Below are 13,429 nucleotides of genomic sequence, written 5' to 3'. Positions count from 1 at the left end.
GTGAGAGATCCTGATGCAGGATCGCTGTGCTGGGGCTGGCAGCTCTAGAGAGGAAGAGGTCCCAGCCTGAACACTCTCACTCCCTCCAGTGATGCCTTCTACCACACGGACACAGCAAGATCGGTAGCAGGCTTTTCTTTATGAACCACTCAGCCTCACTAAGACACACATCAGGAGCCACACTGGGCCCCTGAGCTCCCTTAACCCACGGCTGCACTCAGGGCCTGGACTCAGACTTCACAGAAAGGAGGTGGATTGAAAAACTAAAAAGTGAGGTAAGTGAAGTAAGAAGCAGAAAAAGAGGTAAAGGCAGAAGAGCAGTCAGCCAGAGGCACAGGTAACATACACTAGTGTCCCCGATAAACTCACTGGGAACTGGAGATGAAATTCTATTGCTATTATAAAAGAAAAATTATAAGCACACAAAAAATTTACATATCCCCTATTGCCCTTTATTTTTCATCAAACCTTCTCCCCTTGAGATGAGGTCTCCCTACATAGCCCCTCTGGCCTAGAACTCTCTACGTAGAGCAAGCTAGCCTTGAACTCAGAGATCTGCCTGCCTCTGCCTCCTGAGCCCTGGGATTAAAGGTGTGTGTCACCGTGCCCAGCTTCCAATCTTTATTAGTGATTGTGTTATCAAAAGAAAAACATAACCCTCCCCGAGCAGCTCTAAGCAGTTAGGGGTGGATGGGGAAGAGGAAGTCATATTCCTCAGTGTTGCAGCCACTGACAGGTGACTATGGTCACGTAACTATCCCCCAGATGCTCATGCAGGCACCCCTAATTCAATGTAATGGAAGGAAAGACAAGGATGGAGGCTTGTTCTAAAGAGGGGGTGTGGTGGAGGGAGAGGCAGTATGGGAGCATAATGGCGGAGTATAAAAGTAGCGTATGCATGCAACTGAAAGAATAAATAAAAGCAGCAGGCATTTACTCTGGCCTACAAAACTTAGAATCCTACAACACAGTAATACAAACATTACCAAATGATAACACTAGAGATAAAAAGGCATCTGGGCAAACTACCTTTCTTGAGGACAGGTCTAAATCCCAAGCACAGAGCTAAACCCTAAAAGGCACTCAAACGCGTGCTTGAATTTGACAGACATATCACCTACTCAGTCACCAAAGCAGGATTCACCAGTACCCAGGCCATCTCTTCTGCCTAAATGTATACATCTAGTGCTGCCTTTCCTTCTGCACTGTTACTGTATTCTTTCAGGTCCTTACTTATCTATGCTGTCTAGTTTATGACAATTTGATAAAGCTGACGTCATCTGAAAGAGGGGAGTCTCCACTGAGAAGATGCCTCCATAGGATGGGGCTGTATGCAAGCACCTATAGCCGTTTTCTCGATTACTGATAGATGTAGGAGGTGAGTACTGTGACTCCTGGGCTGGTGGTCCTGGGTGCTGTATGAAAGCAAGCTCAGCAAGCCACAAGGAGCAAGCTAGTAAGCAGCACCCCTCCACAGCCTCTCTAACAGCTCCTGCCCCTACGTTCTTGCCCTGCTTGAGTTCCTGGCCTAACTTTCTTCCTCGATGAATAGTGAAGTGGAAGAATAGGCCTCCCCAAGTTGATTTTTGTCATGGTGTTTCATCGCAGCTGTAGTAACCCTAACTAAGACACTTCTCAAATGAATTACTCCAGTTACTTTTGTCATTTTATACTTATTACTTATTTTGGTTGCACGAAGTATCTTTGTAATCCTTGTTCACCTATTTCACTCATCTTAGCCAATTCTCTTCCCCTTCCTCCCAAACTGCCTCCCTTCCAACTTTCATGCCATGCAAAGACATGTAAACCAGTGGATCTCAACCTGTGGGTCAAGACCCCCTTTGGGTCAAATGACCCTTCCACAGGGGCCACATATCAAGTATTAACATTATGACTTGTAACAGTAGTAAAATTAATTATGAAGCAGCAATGAAATAATTGTATGGCGGGGGGTCCCCACAATAGGAAGGTTGAGAACCACTGATTTTAACCTTTATTCCATGGATGAAACATACTTGTCTAAAACTAGCTGTCAGTTCTACATGACAAGCTCCAATTCTACCCACGTCCCTGCAAATAACACAATTCTGTTCTCCTTTATGGCTGAGTAAAATTTCATATGCCACATCTTTGTTCCTAATTCAACTGCTGATGAGCACATAGACACGTACCATCCTGACTGCTGTGAAAAATGCTGCAGTAAACATACCTAAGAATCTCTAAAACATGCTGCCTTAGATTCTGGCATGTATACACTCAAGAGTAGTATAGTTAAATCATATGGTAGTTCTAACACACACACACACTGGAGCTGACTCTCTCCTTCCACCAGGAATGAACTCAGATGTCAGGCTCGAATTTTCAGAGGGCACACATTTTTACCCATTGGGCATTTTTTTTCTTTTTTGGTTTTTCAAGACAGGGTTTTCTGTGTGAAGCAGTCCTGGCTGTACTGGAACTCACTCTGTAGACCAAGCTGGCCTCAAACAAATCCACGTGCCTGTGCCTCCTGAGTGCTGGGATTAAAGGCATGTGCCACCACTGCCTGGCCCACTGGGCATTTCTTACTTGGTAAAAGTCGCTCTACTTTTAACTTTCCTGAACAACCGCCAGACTGACTTCCACAGTGACTGCTCCAGTTTTATGTAAGTATTTCTTAATTAATTCCCACATCTAGATTTACCTATTAAAATAAACAACTACAAAGTAATCTCTCTTTAAAATGTCATTCTAGGGCTGGAGAGATGGTTCAGAGGTTAAGAGCATTAGCTGCTCTTCCAGAGGACCTGGGTTCAATTCCCAGCACCCACATGTCAGCTCACAACTGTCTATAATTGCAGCTCCAGGGGACCTGAAACCCTCAAACAGACATATGTGCAAGCAAAATATCAATGCACATAAAATAAAAGAAAAATACAGTTTATAATAAAGTAAATGTCTAGTGTAATTTGTTGAATACTATATATGGAGTGAAACCAACAATTGTTACAGTTTAATGTATGCTTACTAAGAGTATGGTATCTACTGAACATATCCTAAGAGTAACCCATGTTAGGGTCCTTCTGTACTTTCCACTTCTGAATGTGTTTCTATGACTGTGAACATAGCTTCCTATGTGGAGTACCCCTCCCCAATGACTTGACTCCCACCCCAGTCTGAGTTCCTTGTTCCCCCACTCACTCTTACAGCATCCTAACTGAAGTCTGCTGAAAGTACACACCATACTCCATAATCACTGCCAGCTCACCCACTCTGACTCTGCTTAGAGATAATAATCATGTCTTCAACATTTACATTGTTAGTGCTAAGTAGATTATCAGACCCGATTATCATTTAGATAAGTAACAGTCTCCAAGCAGTGGCTCTTAAATTTTAGCATCACTTCATGATCACCTGAATATCTACAAAAACTGAAGGGCTTGGCTCCCTCCAGGCTGTCCTAGGACACACCAAACTTCCAGATGACAGTGAGCCTGCTGGTCTCGGAACCACGTCTCAGAATCACTATCGAAATACCTACTCTCTTCCCACCTTCAGGCTACGGGACATCTTCATTGGCTCCTAGGTGTTCTCACATCTCCCTTCTGCAGGCCTAGTAATCTTTTTAGACCTAGCACAATCCTCTACTTCACAAAGCTTTCTCTAATTTCCAATTCACTGTGTTCTTTGCTCAGTTTCTTCCAGGCTTTGTTTATATTATTCACACCATACATCACGTTATTTCACAACCACTGACATTTGTCTTATGTTTCCTTACACGAGGCAAGAAAACTTATTTTAATATCTTCTACAACACAGAGAACAGACAGTAAGCAGTGACCAACAGAGTCTACAAATATTCGTTGTTATGAATGAATCCGTTGCTTTACCCAGACTGAGGTCCCCAGGCAGCCTTGCTTAATTCTCCTAGCCCAACCTGACATATTCATCCTGCTTTCCTGTCTGTAATAGATTATTTCCTTCTTCCATACTGCTCATCCCTCTCATTACTGACTGATGCATTTTAAGTTTCTCATCCACTATCGGACATACTGAGAGGGGACACTGTCTCCTCCAAACTTAGATCAATTTTAACTCTACTGGCAATAAAATAGGTGTACACACACACACACACACACACACACACACGTTTGTGAAAATGGAAACTTTAAGTGAAAAGCTAAAAATGACTAAGAAATAAATCTCTTTGAAATTTAAAATTGTCTTAAAACTTAAGGCAATGCAGCCGGACAGTCTTTAATCCCAGCTCTTGGGAGGCAGAGGCAGGCAGATCTCTGAGCTCAAAGCCAGCCTGTTCTACAAAGTGAGTTCCAGGACAGCAAGGACTAAACAGAGAAACCCTGTTTTGAAAAACAACAACAACAACAACAAAACCAAACAAACAAACAAAAAAAGGCAATGCACACACACACACACACACACACACACACACACACACACACACACATCTATCTTCACAACAAAACCCACAGCACCGATTTTGATTATTTGTATGTACGGTGGGGTAGGAGTTGCGTTGCCAGTCCAAAGACAACTTCCAGGTATCAGTTCTCTCATACCATGTGGGTGTGAGATCAAACTCAGGTCTTGAAGCTTGGGGGGAAAGCACCTATACCCACTGGGATGTCTCAACAGCCCAAATCCAAAGATACAAACAACCTGAATTCAGGAAAAGTTCTGAGCTGCTCTAAACTCACAGATCTTATAATACACCTAACCTACATCATTCTCAATGCTTAACCGTTTTCAATGCAAATAGCGTGAGGGCAGGGACAGACTATGAGTAGTGGATTGAGTGGGGTTCACTACAGCCCCACTGCCTGGAAGCTGCCAGGTAGACCAGTCTGGCCTCGAAGTAACGTCAGTCAGCCTCGGGCTCCCAAGTACCGGGCTTAACGGTGTGTGCCACCATGCCAGGCTGAAATTAACTGCTTTTAAAGCAGCAAATAAAACACTCGTCAGAAATGAGCCTTAAGAGGGCTGGGGAACAGTCAATAAGTGTGCTTAGCACACAAGCCTGGGGTCCCGAGTTCTGACCTCTGCGGCACTCACATAAAAAGCCAGGTGGGGTAGAACACACCTGTAACGCTAGTGTTGGGGAGGCAGACAGGAGTCCCTCGAGTTCACTAGCCAGCACAGATCAATCAGGGAGTTCCAGGGTCAGTGAGGGAGCCTGTCTCCCAAAAATAAGGTGGTGAGCACCTGAGGAAGGTACCCAAAACCCACCCCTGGCCTCCACAAGCACGAGAGCGGGCACACGTGCAGACACATGTGCACAGGCATCGGAGCACACAAACATACACACACACAAAATTCTGTAAGAAATTCAAACCCTTTTGCTTTCTAATTTACATTAGTCAGTTTCAACAACTTAAAACTATAAAACCTATTATGAAAATGTAACAATTCCGCGGTACCCACTAAGACTTGAGAGATTTTCTAAAGGTGAGAAGTTTTCCGAGAAATGTGGGCTCAACTTAGGAAATTAACCAGATCACTGTGAGGCCCAACATAGTTCAGTTAATCAGTGTTCCATATGGCCAAATCAAGTTATGCACATGGTCTTGATATTTCCAAATCACACCAAGACAGCCCTATGTTAGGGCAGCACTGGATGGAGAACGAGGCAAACGTGAATGGGTCAAGTTTTAAACAAAGCTGAAAAGACCAGGAAAATGACCTGGAAGACATTATCAAGTGCATCTTAAGATACCGGAAACGCCTAGAAAACAGTCAAAAGAAGAAAAGGAACTTAAGAATCGATGGGCCGAGGGAACAGCTGTGTAAAGAACAAGCAACACACAGAGGCCTCGATGTAATCTTCAGTACCAGCAATACAAATTAAAATAAAAATTAAAAAAAAAAAAAAAAAAAGAGCCGCAGAGACGGCTCAGTGCTTAGGAGTACACACTGCACTCTCGCAGAACCCAGGGGATCTCTGGCAGCCTCTTCAGCTTCCTAAGGCACCTTGTACTCTTGCACACATTCCCTTCCCCCACATATATACAGTTAAAGTTAAAAATGTTATTTTTAAAAAATCACCGCAGTGGACAATGGTCTTCAAAGAAACGTGTACAAAGTTCCATTAAGCCCCCAAAGCCACAGGGTGAGGTGGTCCAGTGCCTTTACCTGCTGAGGCATCATGTTGTATTTCTTAGCTTCAGTTACTCCGTTACTATGAAGCGCCCCAATTTGGCAGGTTGTCGGTGCCAAGAAGTAGAAACCACATATTTGCCTTAAGGCATCCATTTGAAGTATGAAAGTGAGAAGGGAAGAGAGGCCTATTTTGAACAACTTGGCCTTTTCATCTGTTACTCTGATATATATAGGGTGATGGTATACAACTCAGGGACGAGACTCATGCAGGCCATCGATGAGCTCCAGGCCAGCCTAGGCTGCAGAGAAGAACAGCCTCAAAACAAACAAAAAATATCAAGAGCAATTCCTAACTTCAAACTAGAGCAACTGTATTATGAACGGACACGATCTTTCTAAATATTCTGTAATGGTCTGGAAACACTTAAGTTTTGTAACCTTCAAAAACCCAAGTCATCTAAACAGCTTCCCAAATTAAGAGGGAAAAAAAAATTATCCTACACACCAAAACCATGAAGCAGTCATTAAAACTGCTCCTGACACAGGTCTAACGATGCCAATAAGCCCTATACTTCAAACAAAAGCTGACTAATTTCACTTCATTCTCTCGTCACGACCCCCTAATTGATCTTCAACTGCAATAAACAGTCCCTTCTCCGATCCACATTGGAATCATTTGAATCTTACCTAAAAGGGATCACATGTACAATTAAAAGGTGCAAGTACCCCCCCCCAAATCAGTCTGAAATTCCTTGGTTAAGTATTCAGAGACTTTTACACAGGGTGCTACAATCCAACGTCGTGTTTGTGTAACTGACACACACGCACAGTGCGGCTACGTTTTCCACTGAACACAATTCTTGACCGCAAAGAGGAAAACAACAGGGGCCAGCGGAGCTACAGAACCAGTAAGGTAACAAGCTAAAGGCGTCATAGATTTCTTGGCCCTGGTGACAGGCAGGAGGCACACCCCTAGCGTCAGCCAGAAACACTACATGGTGAATTCCACCTAGGGATTAATGTGAAAGTAAGCAAAGGGAAATTTAAATCGCCATGGTTCAAAAACGACTGCCCCAAGCACCGGACACACAAAGGCAACAGAATTAAAAATACTAAGAAAACACGAACGAACCAGTATAAGTACTTCTCCAGGGCCGGGCTGCCCCGTGTCTCAAGCAATATACACGCTGGCCCTTTCATGTTCACCAATGCAGAGAAAAGCAGCCGCGAAAGCAAGCCCCTAAGGTTGCAAACAGCAGCGAGATAAATACGAAAACGAGCGAAGGCAAGAAGTGGAAGGATTCTTGCCAAGGCTCAGTGCTGGAAAATGCAGAGTGAGTGGGAGGAAGCCCAACTCTGGAGAAGTGGGTCTTACATAAAGCGCCATTTGCCGCACACTATCATTTCCACAGGATTTCAGGATCCCCAACCTGGAAACCGATCTGGGGGCGGAAAGTGGGCTCCACGTGGAGGAGGGGAGAGAAGAGGGAGCCCCGTGGGACAGAGGTTCAGCAAAGGCCGAGCCAGGCGGCGGGGCCAGGGTTGCGTGGAGGCCCAGGGGCTTAAGAGCCCGGGGGCGGCGGCGCTGTGGGCGCTCGGCGGCCCAGGGGCGGCGGAGGGCGGGGGCGGCGAGGCTCCGGGCAAGCGGAGGCCCAGGGGCTTGCCGGGGAGGACGCGGAGACCGCCGGCGGTGGCAGGGCAGGGGGGCGGGGGCGCGCGGAGGCCTGGAGGCGAGCAGGGGCTGGGGGGCTTGCAAGGAAGGGCCTTGCAGTTTGCAGAGGCCCGGGGAGCGCGCAGGGCCGGGGGGCGCACGGGCGGCCGTGGACCTTGGGGCTCGGCATCCGCAGCTGCCAGGCCTCTGTTATTTTGTACCGAGGAGGACGCCCCGGGCCCTCCCTCGCCCGACCCGGGAGCCGAGGTCTCACCATCTTGCTCGGCGGGCGGCGCTGGCGGCGGGCGGCGGCTGTGGGTTCCGCGGGACGCGGCGGCGACGGCGACGGCGGCGGCTTGCTGTCCGGCGCCGGGCGGGGTGCAACGGGGCCTGGACCCGGAGCGAGGCGGGCGGAGTCCCGGCTGGAGATGCGTCGGCGGCGGCTGGAGAGGGTGGCAGCCTCACGACACGGACAGACGGCCCCAACTCGCTGCAGCGGCTCGCGCTGACCGCAACCTCAAGGCACGGAACAGGGCGCGCAGAGGGCGGAGCGAGCGCGGGGCGGGGCGGGGCGGGGCCAGCGGGAGGCCGACATCCGGGAACCCGCTCCGGGCCGTGCACACGCTCTCCAACCGGAGTGTGTCTTAGAGCACGGCGTTGCAAACCCTCCCTCCCCCACCACGCCTTGTGCGTTCGGAGCGCCGGGCCAGGGGGGCAGACGTCTTGACGTCGGCGGAGGCGCGCTTCCTGCGAGGGCACCGAAGGAAGGCGGGCAGTGGGACGGCTCCTGGGAGGAGGAAATGGGGCGGCTAACCGGACGGGCCCACGGAGTTGCGCCGCTCTCCTGGACGCCGTGGCACCACGGCGAGGCACGGGCAAGAGCAAGCACACTGTAGAGTCGGGCGCGCAGTTGGCCAAGTAGGCCCACCAAAGCTAGCTGCAGCTTGAGCCTTGGGGGGGTCGCTGACGGGAGTGGAGAGGTTGCCTCCCCCTCCAGCAAACACTACCTCCAGGCAGCCCCTCAGCGGGTGCAGAGAAGCCTTTAAGAGAAACAGAGTGCTCTCTTGGCCGGGTAGTAAAGGGTATGTCCGTAATGGTGGACGTTACCTTACAATAGAAGTTAGACTACAGTAGGTAATGAAATCCACGGATAGAAGTTATGTAAAAAAAAAAAAAAGTTGGTAGGAGAGGTGTGATAAGGATAACATGGTTATGTTGCAGTTTTTATGTTAACCACTCTTTGAATAGTTAGAAACCTAAGGTCAGAGCCGTAATCCCAGCCCTCGGGAGGCAGAGGAAGGTTTTAACCCCTTCATCTTCTGTAAAAGTAGTTGGGTGTTTCGGTTTGGTTTTTTTAAAGCCTTGCTCTACATTATACAAAGCAGATTTTGACTCCATTTTGAGGATGGGGAATGCCTGCACCAGGGTGGACACGTGAATAATATCGTGTGTCCAGCCCCACTCACACAAGCACCGGCAAATGGCTTATAGCTTGGAGCAGAAAGGGTGCCACCCAATGAATTGATCAGGGTAAATTGAAACTGTAACAGCACATGGGGTTGTTACAATGATATCAGCAAACCAGGCGCAAGAACTTACTGGGCACATCAAACCAAGAAGAGTGCAGCCTTCTCACCTGGACTCCATAAAGAGATAGACACCTAGCGCTGTGATGGCAATGACGCCACAAATCTGTCATCTGACCATCCTGGGGGCCAGAACTGGTAGGCAAAGAACTCCTCTGACTGCCCCTGAGGCTTCAACTCAGCTGAGTTACCACTGTTGACGCTCAACTCCAACTGTCCATCTTTCTATTCCCATCTGGACCATCCATCCATCCCTTCGTATGGGCCCAGATTCCACTCTTCGCCCTCTACAGCTGAACTCACACCTATAGTTTCCCAGTTAAACCAACGACACTCCCAGCAGCCTGCTCCAACATCTTTCCTAAAGCTCAGGCATTTAGTTTAGCATCAAAACAAACTGCATTTTTATCATACCAATGAAACCCTCTGAACCCTGTTGTTGCTCTTTGCAGACATTCTGTAATCGATGTATATACAAATTTATTGTATGATCTGAGAGTAGAAGATAAGATTTAGAAAATAAGTCTGTGTTTGCCTCAGCAAGGATTACCAAGGAAGAAAACATGAATATTTGGCAAATAGCTGCGATTGAAACCACAAAACCCTGTGAATTTTTGCTATTCAATAAATGAAGACCTTGTGGAAAGACATGGATGTTTTTGTCTACATTTCTGGCATAGTGTACTCATGACACAGCATTCAGACATTAGCAGGTTTGGGATACTTGAGGAACTACCCTCTGTCATAATCAGCTTGGACCTCATCTCCTGTGGCTCTGGTGACACTAATTTCAAGAAGAAAAAGAGTATCACAGTTACCTCTCCTTAATATTTACCATCTGAAAGGGGGTGAGGGGAAATGGAGGTAGCAGGGTTCTCCTGAGGTTCCTTACGGGAAGGTTATTTCTTCTTATTACAGCATGGGTATTTCATAGATTTGTGTTTTTTCTTTAGTTATTTTTGCTTTACTCTGTTACATGATTTTTAAATTTATTTATTATTACTGTGTTGTTGTTGTTGTTGTTGTTGTAAAAAGAATGGGACCTGAGTTGACCTCTGGCCTTCGGTAGAGGCATGACAATCTGAACAGCCATGGGATTACTATCTAGCAGAGGTTGCTTATAATGAACAAAGACATGGTATTGTCCTCTTCTTTAAGAGTTAATCAACAACTTGGGCACAAAAATGCCCCTTGGGAAGTTGCCTGTTTCAGCAACTTTAAGGAACATAATTCACCTGAAAATGTGTTAAACATAAGGACAAAAGATAGAAATAGGGTAGGAATTTAGGGTAAGAGGACCCCCAAATGAACAATTTTTCCCTAGGTTAGAATCCAGAAATATCTTTGGTCCTGTCCTAGCTGGAGGCCAGAAATATCAGACGTTTTTCTGGGCTCCAAATCCCTGGTCTGGTTCCTAAATGATTTTCGGGTTACCCCCAGTGAGGAGGTGGTTACAGTAGCCATGAAGGCATCTGAAGCTTTGGATCCCTCTTCCATTTCTCTGGTAACACTAGAAAGATAAACCTCAGATTTGTCACCTCTTGAGACCTAACCAAAAGAACATAATGCCTCAGGCCTGGAATGGAGACATGGCATTCTGATCTGCTCTGAAGATTAGAACATTTCATACTGTTACCTCTTTACTTAGTGAATCCATCTGGGCCTGTCAAACTTGGCCAAGAGGCCATCCCTCAAGAAAATGGGCTCACTTAAAGCCGTGCTAACAAGATAGAAAGAGTCATTACTCCCTTAATGAAATAATGTAATTTTTCTTCCCAAAAACCCTACTTCAAAGAGTGCCTTATGAAGCTGCTACCATGCCTCTCTAAGGCTGTAGGTTTTCCAAGTCCTAATTCAGAAAAGCATAACTTTTCCTTTTTCTTCTTTTCTATCTCTTCCTTTCAGAAACCGGTCAAAGTCTACACACGACTTCTCTCGTGCACTTGGGATTTTCTATGAAGTACCTTCCTTTTGTCATGTGGCTGCTTGCTGAACTGCCTGCCATGCCTAACTCAAAAGGCGAGGCTCTCTTCCTCTTCTCTAGCTCCCTTCTGTTTTGAATGGCTCTCATAGGCTCATATATTTGAATGCTTAGGGAACAGCACTATTTGTTCAAGTATGTGAGACCTTACTGGAGAAAGTGTGTCACTGGAAGTGGGCTTTGAGGTTTCAAAAGCCCAAGCCACACAGGGGCTCACTGAGACTGAAGTGGCAATCACAGAGACTGAATGGGTCTGAGTTAGGTCCTCTGCTATATGTATGTCAGCTTGGTGTTCTTGTAGGACTCCTAACAGTGGGAGTGGGGGGCATCTCTGACTCTTTTTCCTACTCTTGGGACCCTTTTCCTCCTACTGGGTTACCTTGTCCAGCCTTGATATGAGGGTTTGTCTCTTGTCTTATTGTAACTTGTTATGCTGTGTTCAGTTTGTATTTCTGGGAAGTCTGCTCTTTTCTGAGGGGAAATGGAGGACGAGTGGATCTGGAGGAGAGAGGAGGGGAGGAACTTGGAGGAGTGGAGGGAGAGTAAACTGCTGTTGGAATGTGAAGCACGATCCTAATTAGTCTTATTAAATCAAACCTGAATTAAATTAAACCTGAAGACGGGTGGTGGTGGCGCATGCCTATAATCCCAGGACTCGGGAGGCAGAGCCAGGCGGATCTCTGTGAGTTCGAGGCCAGCCTGGTCTACAGAGCGAGATCCAGGAAAGGCGCAAAGCTACACAGAGAAACCCTGTCTCGAAAAACCACAAAGAAAAAAAAAATCAAAACCTGGAGTCAGAAGTGGTGGGGGTGGGGAGGGGGTGAAAGCTGAAAGATCAGAGAAGCAGAGCAGCCGGCCACCAAAGACATCTTACCTCTATGAAATCTCAGACCAAATGAGTCAGCCTGTCTCTTTGAATTCTCAGACTGAATGGGCTTGAGATCCTGTCTCCACCTGCCTGTGCTGGGATCAAAGGCTTGTACCACTACCACCTGGCCCTGTTCCTCTTTTAGACTGGATCAATCTCGTGGATCCCAGAATGGCCTTGAACTCCTAATTGAAGGAGGCCTTGGTAGTATATAGCAGGAGTGAGAAGGAGGAGCGAGAGGGTGTGTGAGTGAATGTGTGTGTGTGTGTGTGTGTGTGTGCTGAAAAGGAGATGTAGTTGAATTTGCAGAAGGAGTAATGGGACAATTAGTATTTATCAGATTGACCCACCGGACAAATAACTCTCTATTGGGGAGCCCCACTAGGTAAAGCCTGTGGGGTCACTGGCTGTGGAAACCGGTTGTTTTCTGTCTGTAACTTTCTCATGTGCCACCACTTACCTCCCTAAAAAGAACAGCTGTGGAGTTCCTTCCATGGTCCATTGGTAATGTGTTTTACATCTTTGGGCACACTTATAACTGTGGATGGTCAGGAAGATGATTTCTTTTTAAGTTGTATAATTCTGATGATTAGAAATAATACTAGAATATTTTTCATAACTGACACAGGAAAGTAACACTATTCTCAGTCACAAAGACAGCTAATTTTAGATTTCAGAACAAATTCAGAACAGACTAGCTGCCCTGCAGAGAATATACATATATAAGTTTCAGGTGTTTTTTGCTGAATCAAGGTCAGAACTGAAGCAACTTTGGTAGATATAACCCTCTGCAGCAATTCTCTTTCTGCATGTACCCCAACTGCTCAAGGTTTGGCCAACTAGCTGGTACTGTTAAGTCCTGAATTTCAATGTCATTCTCTGTCTGGGAAAGAGCTACATGCATGGCCAAGCGTTACTCACTGGCTAGTCTGTGACATCTCTAGCCTGAGAAAAACTGTGTGACTTATGAGAGTGGGTTGGCCCCTGAAAATGAGACATAATTGTCCAGAGTTTTGCTGTGAGATGGGAAGGAGGAATGAGAGAGGGTGTGAGTGAATGTGTGTGTGTGCTGAAAAGGAGATATAGCTGAATTTGCAGAAGGAGTACTGTGAGAGAGTGTGGAGAGAGAGAGAGAGAGAGAGAGAGAGAGAGAGAGAGAGAGAGAGAGAGAGAGAGAGCTGGAAGAGAGATGTAGCTGTATGAAGAAGAGGTGAGAGAGTGAGTGAGAAAATGAGTGAGTAAAGAAT

General features: G+C 46.6%; 1 protein-coding gene across 4 annotated transcripts in view; it reads right to left on the bottom strand.

The window, feature by feature from the left end:
• The window catches only part of Ppp3r1 (protein phosphatase 3 regulatory subunit B, alpha), a 55,694-nt gene that overhangs the window by 33,289 nt on the left and 8,976 nt on the right, over positions 1 to 13,429 (bottom strand). Inside the window, exon 1 of one of the 4 annotated variants that reach the window (XM_006994992.4) lies at positions 8,022 to 8,287. The exons of the other annotated variants lie outside the window; for them this stretch is intronic. Within the exon in view, the coding sequence (XP_006995054.1) occupies positions 8,022 to 8,024 (3 nt within the window). The 5' untranslated portion in view covers positions 8,025 to 8,287. Of the gene's footprint in view, positions 1 to 8,021; positions 8,288 to 13,429 lie in introns of those variants that run through there. 4 annotated transcript variants of the gene reach the window in all.

Source organism: Peromyscus maniculatus, chromosome 10 (genome assembly GCF_049852395.1).
Source record: "Peromyscus maniculatus bairdii isolate BWxNUB_F1_BW_parent chromosome 10, HU_Pman_BW_mat_3.1, whole genome shotgun sequence".
NCBI lineage: Eukaryota > Metazoa > Chordata > Mammalia > Rodentia > Cricetidae > Peromyscus > Peromyscus maniculatus.
This window is presented reverse-complemented; position numbering and strand designations above follow the sequence as displayed.